At 39.2% G+C, this 16,190-nt stretch overlaps 1 protein-coding gene across 2 annotated transcripts in view; it reads left to right on the forward strand.

Annotated features, from left to right (window-relative positions):
* LOC108996921 (E3 ubiquitin-protein ligase listerin) overlaps positions 1–16,190 on the forward strand; it is a 32,791-nt gene that overhangs the window by 5,992 nt on the left and 10,609 nt on the right. For both annotated transcript variants that reach the window (XM_018972964.2, XM_018972963.2), the window contains exons 3-7: positions 4,343–4,405; positions 4,648–4,725; positions 7,635–7,726; positions 8,660–8,762; positions 9,629–9,781. In XM_018972964.2, coding sequence (XP_018828509.1) covers positions 4,343–4,405; positions 4,648–4,725; positions 7,635–7,726; positions 8,660–8,762; positions 9,629–9,781 — 489 coding nt within the window. The remainder of the gene's footprint in view (positions 1–4,342; positions 4,406–4,647; positions 4,726–7,634; positions 7,727–8,659; positions 8,763–9,628; positions 9,782–16,190) is intronic.

Raw genomic sequence — 16,190 nt, forward strand, 5'->3', positions numbered from 1 at the left:
GTACGAGATGAGGAAGAAAGTATAAAATGTTTAAACTTGAAGAAGTGCTTAACGGCTTTCTCAAGTACTGTAGTTGTGGCTTGATTAAATATCGTGGTTGAAGTTAGTGTTATTAACTGGAGAGAGAAAACCCTACCGATAGAGAAAACCCTAAGGCACCTAGACCCGCCGCCACCCTTCACCCACCCTAGCTGGCGAGTGACACCTCATCACAGTCACAGACAAAGCCGACGGGCCCCGACGACTTCGCTGAGGGTTGTCTAGTGTTGGTCCTCCCTTCAGCAACTTGGACTTTTGCAAGGCTCTCTCTTTGTAGTTTTTCAGAGCGAGCCTGTGTATAGTGGCACTTACTACTGATGGCTCCGTTGGCCATGCTGTCGACAAAGAAAGAGTCACTGGCTTCTGGCGAGTCTGCTAGGAGTACTCCGACGTCAAGATCTGTCTGTCTTGTGAGCCCTATCCGCAGCTTGGCTCTATAGTTCTTCAACTGTGTTCCTGTTGCATATCTTTCTTTAGATTTGCCTCAGATCTGCACCATAGTTTGTGCTCGTATCTTTGCATAAAATTTCAATAGGAATGAAGCTTGGGAAGCCCCTACATCTGAATTCGAAGATTTGAACTTAATATGGGTTAGTTGGTGCGTTTTTGGGTGGAATCAAAGGCTTTTGAGTTTTTACCAGAAGCATGGAGGTCCTCATTAAAACTTGTGGAGAGGAGCAGAAGGGTTTGGAGGTTTGTAGCTATGGGTTGTAGTGGTATAGGATGGCTGGTGGCTACGGTGGAAGCAGTATTACAGGCGAGGTGAAATTCGGAATTCACAAAACATTTGCGCGAAGGAAACAGAGCATTCATGGCTCAACGATGCTCCAACGTGCATGATAGGTATCTAATTGTCACCGAATATGGTGGAGGAGGCCGGCGGAGTGTTGTAGTCATTCCTGAAGGGTATGAAGGTCTAGGTTGGGAGAAGTTTGCTATTGAATTACGCAGAGCTGCGGACATGTTTTTCTCTTTTAATGCTGATGGGTCAAGGAAGAAAAGCCAGAAAAGGACATCCGATAAAGAGAACATCAACTTGGAGTTGAAACAAAAAAGACCCAAGCACAAAAAAGACTCAGAGTGAGGGGAACTGTGAAAGTGGCATGCAGATCACACAAGCTCAGAACCAGCTTGTTGTGATGCATAATTCATTAAAAGAGAGGGAAACCCATCTTGTCAAGTTGAAGGTAGCGATCGCTTTCTTGTCTATGAAAATAGACTTGCTTTCAGCTACAAGCAACAGGGTTGTAAGAAATCTTACAAGCCTAAGATAGGCCCGAATCCTTTAAACTCAGAAAAAGGAAAATGGAAAATCGGATTCAGCCTTGTCCCTATAACTAGATCCAGGAGAGTGTGGTGGGTCAAAATGAAAACCGGGTTATTTGAAGTGGGTTCTATGTTAGGTATCGGCATAGAGACACCCGTAATGGAATGCCCTTCGCCACAAGTGACACAGGAAAGATCAATAGTCGATGTTACACCCTTGGTCAGTGTTCTCCCCGAAACAACTATGGCTCCCACGTCGAAGTTGAAGGAAAATGGTGCAACGCCGAGGTCTGAAGGAGATGTAGGGTCCATTGAAGTTGCACATAAATGGTCGCTAGAGGTGAAGGAACTTGCTGCCAACCCAAAATCTCCAATGGTGACCATGACCTTACCATTGGAGAGAACCAATGGAGTTGTTGAGGAGGTACGAGATTTGAATATGGGTTTGTCATTAGTGCCTTGCGAGGATGAATGTTTAGGACCTGGTGTATAGTTGGGAACTTTGTCTGGGGAAGATATTGTCCCCTTGTTATCTCTTCCCGCATTAAACAATATAGCTTGATCATCATTGGATTGGGTTTTGCAAAAGGTTAATGAGATACAACAGTGTGTGGGGATTACTTGTGGAGGGTTTGACGATCAATTCGCAGCACTACTCACTGCAATTGAGGCAGGTCACTCACTTGAAACAAAATCAAGATTTAAGAAGAGCAGGGAGTTAAAGCGTTTTACTTGGGTAATCAGTTACGACACAAAGGGAGGTAGTACAAGTCGAGGGAGGACTAGAGGGAAGGCATAGAGCCTTCCCTAGTCCTAATAGGATAATTCGGGTGGAGTATTAAATGTGTGGGAGACAAAGGGTTTGGGTGGTTACAGTGACTTGCTTTGCTTTGGGAAGACGTGTTTTGTCCCAATAGGGCTTGGTGTTATATTGGATAGGTTTCTAATTTCTCCCTCTTTGGGCGATGTACTCAACTTTTGCTTTTCAGAGAGATCTTTCAATCTATTGGAAAGGCTTTCAAATTGCGCCTTGTAAGCAGCAACCGTGGTTGTTTGCTTGAGTTTGGTCAAGGCCTCCATGGGATCGTCATATGCAGTCGGTCCTAACTTGACTTGCAAAGCCTTCACAAAAGAATCCCACCCATTGAGTGGGCTCCCATCCACTGCATCTTGATACCAGATAAGGGCTTCACCTTCCATATGACATAAGGCCATCAACAACCTCTGAGCTGGAGGTGTTTGATGAAATCAAAATATTGGGTCACCTTAAAGACCCACCCCACTGGATTAGTCCCATCGAAATGGGGAAAAACTCCTCTGGGTAAGCAGCCCCTATCTTCTTGAATTATCAAATGGGGTTCTTTCATTATTTTTCCAGGACAAGGGGTGCGATGGTGTTCAATTAAAGTTCTAAGCATGTTTTGATCTAACCTCTCCGTGAGAATCTGAATGGATTGTTGTTGGCCATCAAGTTGTCTTTGCATGGCCCTTTGCATGGCCTTTTGCTGCCTGTGCGTACTCTCCTGCTACACCTTCAAAGCTGTCATCCGGCATGCCCCTTCCACTATGAGAGAATCGACATCTCTGATGCCTACTGTTACATGTGTTCTTGAGACACAAAGTAATGAAAGAATGGAAAGAATGAAAGATAAAGAACAAGAATTGGAATCTTGGAGAATGAATGGATTTATTCGAGGCAAATTCAACCTCCCTTTTAATGTTCACAATGATCTTAGATGCCTTTTCCTTCCGTCGATCTTTCTATTTATACTCCAGTTTTGTTTACACTTAATAATGCCTTCTCCTTCCTTCGATCTTTCTATTTATACTCCAGTTCTATTTACACTTAATGAACAAAATGCATTATGTTCGAATTATATAGACAACATTAACTAAACGCATCGTTTTGTACAATCTACAACATACAACTCACTACACCAACAAAACGTATCGTTTCATTAAAGTCCTCTAAACGATGCGTTCCATTTCAAAATTCCATTTTTTAGGGTGGGGGACCTTTAATCGGCATACTAGACTAGTGTTGGGCAATGGATCTAGAATAAAATTCTGGACTGACCTATGGTGTGGAAATCAAGCCCTAAAGGATTTATTCCCATCAGTTTTTAGGATTGCAGGTGAGAAATATGCCTTGGTTGATAATTGCATGGAGTCATTGGGGGAACTAGTCCAATGGAACGTGAATTTTACTAGAGCCGCCAAGATTGGGAAGTTGGTAGCTTTGAGGAGTTTTTTGCTCTTCTATACACCATGAGGCAGAGAACCCAGGGAGCAGATAAGATGTGGTGGATACCCACAGGTAAAGGTAAATTCTCGGTCCGTTCTTTCTATACGACGCTTACCCAACCGTAGAATATAAAATTCCCTTGGAGAAAGATATGGACAAACAAGGCGCCTCCCAAAGCGGCATTTTTTGTATGGACAACAACATTACGTAAGATCTTGAGAATAGATAATCTATGGAGACGTAAGATGATCATAGTAGATTGGTGTTGTATGTGTAGGAAAAATGGTAAAAATGTGGATCACTTATTGTTGCATTGTGAGGTGGCTGGAATGTTATGGAATGAAGTGTTTAATAGAATGGAGTTTGCTTGGGTTATGCCTGCCGCATTGAAAAAGCTCATGGCTAGCTGCATAAATCCACGAGGTTTCCCACAAATCTCAGCGGTGTGGAAAATGGTCCCAATTTGTATCATGTCGTGCCTATGAAGGAGCGAAATGACCGAACATTTGAAGACAAGGAGCGCTCACTAAAAGAACTTAGATTATTCTTTGTTAGCACTCTTTTTCTTTGGGCCACAGCTGTAGATTGTCGTGGTCTCGTTTCCATGATTTTCTCGTTTCTATTACTTCTCTCTAATTAGGTGTGACCTTTTGTATACCATCTTGTGTATTTGGGCTATGCTTATTCATATCAATATAATCGTTTACTTATAAAAAAAAAATCCTTCTTACCGTTACTCTTCCCACGTACATAACACTCTGATTGCCTATCTTATCATTTTTGCGTTTTCAGGATATGGACGGTGAAGTGGCACAGCACTTGAAGAGGCTCGGAAGAAAGGATCCCGTCACTAAGGTAACTTTTTGTTGGTGATTATTTCCAACCCTTCAAAGTTTATCTAAAATTACTCTCGAATGAGTAAATTGCTAATTATTAAAATGGCTGTTGCATTATACTTAGACTGCTATAATTATGCTGCAACCTTTTGTTGTTCACAGACATTTAAATTTATGTGATTCCTTTTTATATGGTAAAAAGTAAGACCTATAAAAAAATGGTAAGAAGTAAGAACTCATTGGCTTCTGCTTATTCTGCAGCTTAAAGCTTTGGCATCTCTATCTGTGCTGTTCAAGGAGAAGCCTGGGAAGGACATAGTATCAATCATTCCGCAATGGGTATAGTTCTTTCATCCTTTCCTTCATATAGATGCCAGTCAATATGTGTCGCTTACAGTTCACTTTGTTTGCTCCTTTTTGCCCCATTTTAGGAATGAATAAGTTCTCTCTCAAAAATAAATTCTAGAACATGGTTTTCTCTGGAATCAAGAGTGTGATGTTTTAGCAATGACATTGTCATACCAATTGACCCATTGAAGTGGCCATTATGTGGGTGAGTTTAGTAGTGCTTTGTGGCCACTGAAAACAAGGGTTTTCAGGTCTTTATCAATCATTGAGTAGCAAAAATAGGCTCAAAAGGCAAGGATCAGGTAAAAGAAACTCAGGAAGAAAGAGGTTGAAATTAATAAAAATTGGAGTTTGTTTTATTGGTAAAGAAGAATTACTAAGGAGGAAAAGAATAAGATAAAATTGGAGTTTTTAGCATGTGAAGACCTGAATTGATGCTGACACCAGCATATGGCAGTATTTATGTTGTAGGTGTAACTAAAAATAATGTAAATTTCTGATCTTTGTTCTAGTTATGGGTGGCTTGGGCTCCAAAATTCCAAGATCTAGATATCATCTCTGGCCAAAACTGTTGCCGGTGTAGCAATATGTGTGATATTGGAATTCTAGTCTTTGTCAAATTCAAGTGCCTGTTTTTTTTTTTTTTTTTGGGTGGTTTAATGGAGAAGAGATTTAATATGTTGGCTTGAAAATAGAGACAATTAATTTACTTGTTTTACCATTATGTTGCTGCTATTACCTCCGGTACTTAATACTCGGAAGTTGGTTTATTGTCATTGCTTAATTGAAATTATCTGATTGATTTGGATGGAAGAGAAGGATTGATATTTCAATTTTTGTGCAAACGGTTTGGATTCTGAAATGAAGTATGAAGAGCAAATATATCATTTGATGAAATCATGTTACTGGCAAACACATTTCTTTTTCTGACTAGGTGTATATCTTGTAAACTTCCTGCGTATTCGGTTGCTCCTTTTAGAGTTGCAGTAAAATTTCGATTGCTTCTTTTAGAGTTGCAATAAAATTTCGATTGCTTATTAAAAAACAACAGCGATCACATTACTGGTTGGACTGGACTAAAAAAGCCCTTACATTTAATCCATTAATAAAATCACCAATATATCAAATAAAACCCGAGACCCACCAATGGCAGTTATAGAATGACAAAATATCCTTGAACTTAGAGAAAACCAATTTTAAAAGAAATTAAACTATAATTGATTTCGACTACTACCGACCCTTGTTATTGGACTAAAAAGGCTTCCTAGTTGTTTTTTTGGGAGACTTAGGGCATGTTTGGGTGCTTGGAGTATCTCAAAATTTTGTGAATAGTAGTGAAATAGTTTGAAGGAAGATGTTTTATTGGGTTTTGGCAAAGGAGCGAGAAAAGGTTAAATAAAAATACTATAAAGGTTTAAAACAATTTTACTATAATTTTTTAATAATATTTTTGTTTTGAAATTTGTAAAAGTTATATTGATTTTTGTGTTTGGATAATGATTAGGTAATGATTAAATTAAAAACTTGAAATTTGAAATTGAAAAGTGTTTTGTGTTTGAGTGATGTTTGGAAATGAAATTACGAGAAGTTTTGAGAATTTTGAAAATTCTCATGTTTGCCAAACATCCCCAGTCTCTTAAAGTGAATGCTTCACATCTAACCATGCTTTAGATGCAGCATCAGCATCTCTTAGTTACCAGTTACTTGGACATTTTAATAACAGAACCACTTTAGACGGGTGAATCCTATAAGGGGATTTTATCGGAAACCACTAATAGAATGACACATCAGCTGAGTACATGGGACTAGACTAAAGCTGGCCACACCGTAGAAATGCCTATCCCCTTTTCAGAAAACCCGGCCGCGTGGAACAGATTCATCTCTTCCCCTTTACATAAACCCAGCCTTACGATTTGCACAAGAACCAGCTGCACGCTGTACCAGTGGAGGAGCAACACTTCCGGCTAACGCAGACCGGCGCACCCACAGTTCGCATACCGGCGTCTGAAGTCGCACCCCTTGTAATCTAAGATATAATCTTTCATATAGACAATAGAATTTGAAGCAAAAATCTTAATCAACCACACAATCTTATATAAACTGAAGCATTGTCACAGAAACTTATAGTTTTCATTTTTTTGATAGGTGCAGATGGAAGTTAATGATATGTATCGCTTGCAGGGGAAAAAAACCTTGCGACCAAAGTTTTTCATTCCCCAGAACAGCAGCTCTTGATAGAACTGCAAGTTGATCATTTTCCCTAGCAGTTGTATAAAACGTATTTGAGTTTTCAAATTTTGAAGTAAATTGAATTGATGGTGGGTTATCCAGATCTCAGGGCTTTCCAAAGAGTATCTCACTGTGTTTTCACTTATAATGGATCTTAAAAGAATATTCAGGCAACTTGTAGATATAATTAAATCCTGAGAAAATCGAGGATGGAGAGAGAGAGAGATTAAGTGATCGTGTTTCGTAGTAGTCCACGAAAAATCGTGTTTCGATTTTCAAATCTTGAGAAAATCGATGTAGTCTTTAAATCGTGTTTTGGTTCTGCAAATCAGAAAGAGAGAGGGGTTAGGGTTCGTAAAGGAGAGGAAAGGGGAGAGAGAGAGAGGGGGGTGGGGTTCGGTCTCGACAATCCCCTGATAATTTGTTTTTCCTCTGCTGCGCACCCAACTTAAAGATACAACTCCTACGTGGCCGACATTCGTTGGTTGTCGTTGTTCTCTAAACAACGGATAAACCTGGTTGAAGTTATTCTCTTTTAATAACAGTTGCTATTTTAATTCACATCGCTCTGTAGTTTGTTATGCTTTATGCCTACTTAATACTTATATAATCTGGTTCTGCTTGCCATTTTTTTATTTGAGAGTGTTGAGTATCCTTATTTTTCTTTTTAGGCATTTGAATACAAGAGGCTGTTGCAAGACTATAATAGGGAGGTTCGACGAGCCACTAATGACACCATGACTAATCTTGTCGTTGCTGTCGGGTTTGAACTTATCTTGTTACAGACTCGTGCCTTTTGTATTATGCTTTTATGACTGAAGCTTGGGCTACGATTTTGGTTGCTTTTGGGCATGTTTAAGCTTATATATTACTATCTCTAATTTACAGTGGAGGCAGACGACCGAAGGGAAAAAAAAAAGAAGCTTTGTAGATGCTAATTGTATCTTCATTTTTGTGGTGCTTTAAACTTTGTTCCAGCTAGTTTGTTACTATTACAATCTGTTTTTGTTTTCTTTTATATGTAATCTAATTTTTTTAGAAGTAAACTACACGACCTGTGACATGGGTGAATATCTCCTTGTCACCTTTTTCTACTGCTAATGGTGCTCTGATCTGATCAATTTGGCAAGTAGATTTTATTGTTTTTAGCAAAGGATGTGTTGTCTTGAACTTCTTGATTTATTTTTTCTTTAATCTTGTGAATGTTTACACATAGCTGTTAATGCTTGCAGTTTTGATTGATTTAATGGGGCATTACACTTCTCACCCACAAACTATCATGTGCTCTTTACTTTGCACCCAAAACTACAAAAGTTTCAATTTGCATCTTAAAATACCTATATTCTTTTTTTAATTTGCAGCTTTTTTAAGATCTGACCATTTACTGATATAAAAAAGGATTGAATCACGTTGCCAATTTCTCATTCATTGCACAGTCAAATCGAAACAGATGGTGCAAATTGAAAAATAGAGGTAGTTAATATACAAATTTTAGTAGTTCATGGTACCATGTGGAAAACGTGATAGTTTTTGGATGACATAATATAATTTCCCTTAGAATTAATTTTTGCAGAATCTTCATCAGTTCTTCACTTGCATGTGATTCCCCTGATTTTGCTCATGTACATTGAGAAATTTTTATAAGTCCCAAGTGCATTGAGAACTTGCTTGTGGAACTCTTGTTTTTGTTTCTCAGGAGAGATTTAGCTCCACACCTGAAGTCTTTGATGGGACCATGGTGGTTTTCTCAATTTGATCCTGTTTCTGAAGTTTCTCAAGCTGCAAAACGATCGTTACAGGTTTCTGATGGAGTCATATGACTCTCTCTCTCTCCCAATTATTGATGCTACGTCATCTAGGGGTACAACATAGATCTGCAAATTGAGAAAGTGGTTAATATTAATCTATGCTTTCTCGCCTTCCTGATTATGCAGGGCTATAATTATCATTGTCTTGGACCACCATGTTAGAGGAAAATCTTCAACTTGTCTAATCCTTCGGCAATGTTTGCTGTAGCAATATGTTTCCTGCCTTTTTATAGCAATTTCCTCAAAATTACTGGGTCAACTTGTCAGACACAAATGAAAGAAACTGACTTATTGGTTTCCTGTTCATGTTTGGAAAATTTTATATAGTGGTATACCAGCCATGGATGTTAAAATTGGCCATGGCTACAGCTTGGACCTGTTGACCTAGACTACCATTGTACATGTAGGGCTTGAATGCCTTCCAGTTTCAACACATCATATTTGCTGACATTTTTCAAGATTTATCTTTTCATCATTGGGCTGGCTATGAGCTTGAGTGTTGCATGCATTGGCATTGGAATTTATACTGCATACGATGCTTGTGGTCAACGCTTAATTTGTTGAATATTTGGTATGTTTATCACAATTTTTATTTGTTAACTTATTTGTTCAAGACAGTGGTACATTTAAAGGTCTCACTATCTGATAACATTACATTTACATGAACTTTTTCTTCCATCATTTCAGAGCATTTCTTTTTTCAAAGATCCAAAGTTGGTATAGGGTAAATGTACCTCATTTCTCCTGTCAAGAAAAGTATATGCATTTCTAGTTTCTGCTCAGTTGTTCAATTTAGTGGGTAATTGTATTACGGCCTTCAGTTTAAGTTTTAATATTACCTGAATTATGAACAACAGGCCGCCTTTCAAGCACAGGAGAAGAGACTAGATGCTTTAATGCTATGCACAAATGAGATCTTTATGTATCTGGAAGAAAATCTAAAGCTCACGCCACAAAATATGTCTGATAAAGCAGTTGCTTTGGACGAGTTGAAAGAGATGCATCAGCAGGTAATTTTGCACACCATTGGCCAACAGTGTCAAATTGGTCCTTTACTGAGGGTTTGCTTTCATTATATAGAAGAGAATATACAAGATTGTTGCCAGATTCTATGCGTCTAATATGCTATACAAGGTAAGTATTTACAGCAATATCTAATCTAGCTAGAAAGGAAATTATCACCAAAAATACAATAAATATTTCCCAAATCAAATCGCCGTAAATTATAATCAAATCCCATAATATCCTAAATTATCTCCGTAACATTCCCCCTCAAATTGATGCTGGTAGATCAAGAAGTATCAATTTTTCAACCAAGAATTGATACCGGTGCCGAGAAAGAGCTTTAGTGAATATGTCTGCAGTTTGATGTTCGGTGGAAATGTGAGGAAGAGTAATCACATGCTCGTCAAAGGATTCATGTATGGAATGGCAATCGGCTTCAATATGTTTCGTACGCTCATGGAAAACAGGATTAACGATGATCTGAATAGCGTTGGTGTTATCAACATGAAGAGGAGTGGAATGGAGATGAGGAAAACCAAGTTCACCCAATAACTCACAAAACCATGTAATCTCAGAGCATGCGGAAGACATAACACGATACTCAGACTCAGTGGAGGACTTGGAAACTTTGTCTTGTTTCTTACTCTTCCAAGAAATGAGTGCATTGCCTAAAAACATGCACCGGCCAATAGTAGAGCGACCAGTATCCACACATCCGGCCCAATCAACATCACTATACCCCACCAACTATAAGGAAGATTCCTTAGGAAAGAACAATCCGCGTGTAGAGGTGCCCTTCAAATATCGGATAATGCGGCAGATTGTGGCTAAGTGAAGATGTCGGGGGGCTTGCATAAATTGACTAACCTGCTGCACAACAAAAGAAATGTTAGGACGAGTAATTGTTAAGTAGTTCAAACTCCCAACGAGCTGTCGATACAAGGATGGATCTGATAGAAATTCGTCTTCCTCCTGACGAAGCTTAAGATTTACCTCCAAGGGAGTAAGATCAGAGTTAACCGATTGGAGACCAGTCAATGAAATCACTTCCTGCGTGTATTTGTGCAGGTGTAACAATGTACCAGTCGGAGTAATCTACATCTCAAGGCCAAAACAGTAGTGCGGGGACCAAGATCTTTCATGTGAAAATGAGATGCTGTTGTAATTGTTTAATTAACTCGGCATCAGAGCCAGTAATCACAATGTCATCAACATATACCAAAAGCAATACAATTCCTGCAGAAGTCTTGCGAAGAAAGAGAGGAATCAAACTGACTCTAAGTAAAATGAAAAGCAAGCAGGGTAGAGCGAAATTTATCAAACCATGCACGTGGAGCTTGTTTCAGTCCATACAAGGATCGGCGTAGTCGACAAACCTCTAAGGAAGGTGTAGCAAACATGTCGAGAGATGGAGACAAATTTCTTCATTTAGATCCCCATGTAGAAAATCATTCTTCACATCCATCTGGCGGAGAGATCACCCCTGCGACGCAGCAAGTGCCAAGATAGTCCGTACAATAGTAATTTTGGCAACAGGTGCAAATGTCTCTTCATAATCAATACCATACTCCTGTCGGTTCTCAAGAACCACGAAACGGGCCTTATATCTGTCCAGTGAGCCATCAGACTGAAACTTGACTGAGTACACCCATTTACAGCCAATAGGTTTGACACCAGAGAGACAAGTCACAAGATCCCAAGTATGATTGTCTTGAAGAGCTTGGATTTCTTCTTGCATGGCCTGCTGCCAACATAGTTGGGTGGCTACCTGGGTATAAGAGTGAGGAATAGAAAGTGTCAAGAGTGACAATAAGTGAGGTATGAAAAAAAGCATACCTATCCGGTGGATGTGTAATCCTAGTGGAGCACCGAGGTATAGGAACCATAGAATCAGATGATGGATTAGTGTTTGGAATGGGCGTTGAAGGAGGACGTCGATGATGCACCACAACTGGTTTAAATTGCTCAATAAAAGAAGACACATCATTTAAAGCGGGTAGAAGAGTAATAGGAGGATCAGAAATAACCTGAGACTGAAAGAAATATTGATTTTTGAAGAAAATTACATTCTGGAAGATCCGAAATTTGTTTACATGAGTATCATAATAAACAAATCATTTCTGAGTAAGACTATATCTCATAAAGGCACAAATGACAGACTGGGCAGTAAGCTTGTGATGCTCAATAGGTGGCAGATGAACAAAACAAACACACCCAAAAGTATGAAATGATTGATATACATGAGATATGCCAAATAATCGAAAATAGAAAGAATAATAATTTAGAGTGGCAGTAGGCAAACGATTGATCAAATAGACAGCAATAGATAAAATTTCTACCCAAAACTTAGAAGGTACAGAAGAATCAATCAACAAAGTACGAATGACATCTAAGAGATGACGATTCTTACGCTTAGCGACACCATTTTGTTGAGGGGTATAAGGACAAGAATGCTAAGAAATGAACCCCTTTTGCTGAAGAAAAGTCTGAAAAGCATGAGACATGTACTCCCCCTCGAGTCGGAGCGTAAAGTTTTGATACAAGTACTGAACTGTGTTTCGACAAGCGCAACAAATTTTTGAAAGACAGAAAACACTTCAGCTATAGAACGGAGAAAATATATCCAAGTGAATCGACTGTAATCATCGATAAACGTCACAAAATAACGATATTGACCATGAGAAATAACAGGACTCACACCCCAAATATCAGTATGCACAATTTCAAAGCAATTAGAGGCACGACTACCATGCACAGGAAAATGTAAAGTTTTACTTTTACCAAGACGACAAGTAGCACAATCAAAAGATACAGGAGAAGAAGAAAATGAATATTTATTGCCCAAAAAACCATGTTTAATAAGATGAGCCAAGACAACAAAATTAAGATGATCCAATTTCTTATGCCAGACTTCATTATTATTGGCAGTAGCCGTACAAGTAAAAGAAAAAACATTAGGAATAGAAAACTATAAAGGAAATAAATGTCCCACTTTAGGCCCCTTCGCGATCACCATCCCCGACACTTGATCTTGTAGAAAACTACCACGAGAAAAATGAACATCACAATTATTATCTACCAATTGTCCAACAAAAATCAAATAGGTAGACAAGCTAGGAGAGACAAAAATATCACAAAATGAAGAGCCCTAATTACCAACAGCAGTAATAGGAAGAGTACTACCATCAACAATCTGAATATTTTGCATGCCTCTATACTTACGAATACCATGAAGACCCGTCGTATTACCAGTCATATGATTAAAAGCACCCGAATCAACAATTCAAGAAGTTGAGTTAGTACCCGTACTTTGCAGGCCTAAGGCCATAAAAGCAGACACAATCATCTGTTGGACCATTGCTGGTGTGAGAATAGATGAATCAGAGTTTACAGTGTGGGGGTCGTAGAAGAAGACGAGGACTGAACAGCAGCTTGAAAGGCTTGGGATTGGCGATTCCAAGGCCGCACTCGACAATCTTTGATGATATGATCCTCTTTCTTGCAATAGTTACAAACTTTCTTAGGACAGTTACAAACTTTCTTTGGTGATAAATACGATGCAAATAGTTTCATATAGCCTGAGCCATAGTAAAACATCAAAGATTTGTGACAAGATGGGGCTCAATCGTCCCCAATAGACAGGAGATCACATTAGCATCACATTAGCATCCTTGACCTCCCATTGGACAAATTCATTTTCATCAGTGGGAACTCGAACAAAACTATCAATATGATTTGATAATTCTTTCCCTTTCAAGAACATTTTAAATTGAAATTCCCACATAGAAAAATTCTTTCCAGTAAATCATATGATAGTCTTTTCAATGGACATGATGAAAGCCTACTAAAAAAAATCAGCCCAAGCAGTCAAAAAGAAATAACAGCATGCCTAAATCAAATCAGTTCCAACTCCAAGTGAAATAGAGGCCCAAACACGCAATATAAAGAAGGGAAGCCCACAAACACAGAATAATTAGGCCCAAGTAACAAAGGGCCCAGATAATGATACCCAAGTAATTAGGCCCACGAACACAGAAAATAGTTGGCAAATAGATACATTTTTTTATTTTTATAAGTAAAAGGTTTTTTTATTGATATAAAAGTAGGCATAGCCCAGGTACACTGAAGTAACATATGAATACACCTATTCAAGAACTAGAAACAATTACAAGGAAATTATGGAAGCTGTGACCATTCAAATCAAGAGCAATGGCCCAAAAAACAAAGTCTTCTAGAAAAAACTCCTAAACTCTTCCAAGGAGCGTTCATGATCCTCAAAAAGTCTCTCGTTTCTTTCATTCCAAATACACGAAAGAATACATATAGGAGCCATCTTTCACACGGCTGCAATCTGTGGTGTCCCTGTGATCCCTCTCCAACTTGCTAAAAGTTCGACTACCCTACCCAGCATCACCCATGCTATACCCATTTTGCTGAGAAAGTAATTCCAGATATCTCGAACAAACTCACAATATAAAAGTAGATGGTCCACCGTTTCACCACTATTTCTGTACAAATAGCACCAATCCATAATAATAAGGCCACGTCTTCTAAGATTATCAATGGTTGTAATTTTCCCTAGAGCTGCTGTCCAGACAAAAAATGCACAACCCTTGTAGGTGCAGACAAAAAATGCAGCCTTTGTAGGTGCTTTAGTCCTCCATATGCTCTTCCAAGGGAAATTATTCCTTTGATGCATAGTAATAGAGTCATAAAAAGAGCATACCGAGAATTTCCCTTTCCTAGAGGGTCGCCATTCCATCATATCTTCCATTGTGGCAGCAGTAGAAGTGTTGTACAACAAGTTTAGAAATTCCACTAGAACAGTCACTTCCCAATCATGTGCATCCCGAGTAAGGCTGATGTTCTACTCCTATGAGCCTTGATTAATTACCCGCAAGTCAGCCACCATAGCTTCTTTGTCCCGTGCAATTCTGAAAATCGTGAGATAAGCATCCTTCAAGCCCATGTCTCCCACCCACACATCTTGCCAAAAGCTGATCCTATTGCCATCTCCCAAACGCAGCCTAAAATTACTCACAAAAGAGCCACAATCTTTCCGTATATACTTCCATAGCCCCACTCCATATGTCTCCCTACCCTCTTTAGAACACCAACCCCCCTATCACTTCCATACTTCATGTCAATCACCCATTTCCATAAAGCTCCCATCTCGTGGTTATAACGCAACAACCATTTTCCTAATAATGCCTTATTGAAAGCCCTCACATTCTGGACCCCCAATCTGCCATCTCTCAAAGGAGAACATATGTCTCCCTACCCTCTTTAGAACACCAACCCCCCTATCACTTCCATACTTCATGTCAATCACCCATTTCCATAAAGCTCCCCTCTTGTGGTTATAACGCAACAACCATTTTCCTAATAATGCCTTATTGAAAGCCCTCACATTCTGGACCCCCAATCTGCCATCTCTCAAAGGAGAACATACATTTTCCCACCCCATTAAGTGAAATTTAAACTCATCTCCTAGTCCACTCCACAAAAAATCACGTTGAAGCTTCTCTATTCTAAATGCAATGCTAGTGGGAAGGGGAAATAAAGATAAGTAATATTTAGGGAGATTGGATAAGGTACTCTTGATAAGTGCGATCCGTCCCCCTTTAGAAAGATACAACCTTTTTCACCCGCCAACCTACGCTCAATTTTTTCCAGCACCACCTCCTAAATTGTCTTAGCTTTGAAAGAAGCCCCCAACGCAAGACCAAGGTACTTCAATGGCTGGCAAATGGATACCTACCTAGCACAGACGACAACAGAAGTCACCGACCACCTCACAACCACCACAGAACTAGCCGTCTGCCACAGAGAGAGTTGACGTGCCCACAACGACCCAGTCACCACAAAGCAATCACCGAGAGAGAGAAAACTGCCCAGAAACAGAGCAACGGCCACCACAAAGAAGGTTGAACACCACTCAACCACCACAGAAAAAGCCGAATACCACCACAAAGGAGGTCGACTGCCACAAATTAGAAAGCCCCCGTGTTTCACCATAGAAAAGACCGACAAACCAAGAGCAAGATGGAACTTGCAGAAACAGAGGAAGAAAAAAAATTCTTCCTGTCGCGCACAAAGGATTAAGACCACAGAGATGAATATCAGAGTATGGGCTTTGGTACCATGTCAAATTGGTTTGAATACCCTTTACTGAGGGTTTGCTTTCATTACATAGAAGAGAATATACAAGATTGTTGCCAGATTCTATGTTTCTAATATGCTATACAAGGTAAGTATTTACAGCCTAATTTACAGCAATATCTAATCTAGCTAGAAAGGAAATTATCACCGAAAATATAATAAATATTTCCCAAATCATATCTCCGAAAATTATAATCGAATCCCATAATATCGTAAATTATCTCCATAACAAACAGCATTACTATCACCAAA

Source organism: Juglans regia, chromosome 14 (assembly GCF_001411555.2).
Source record: "Juglans regia cultivar Chandler chromosome 14, Walnut 2.0, whole genome shotgun sequence".
NCBI classification, from domain to species: domain Eukaryota; kingdom Viridiplantae; phylum Streptophyta; class Magnoliopsida; order Fagales; family Juglandaceae; genus Juglans; species Juglans regia.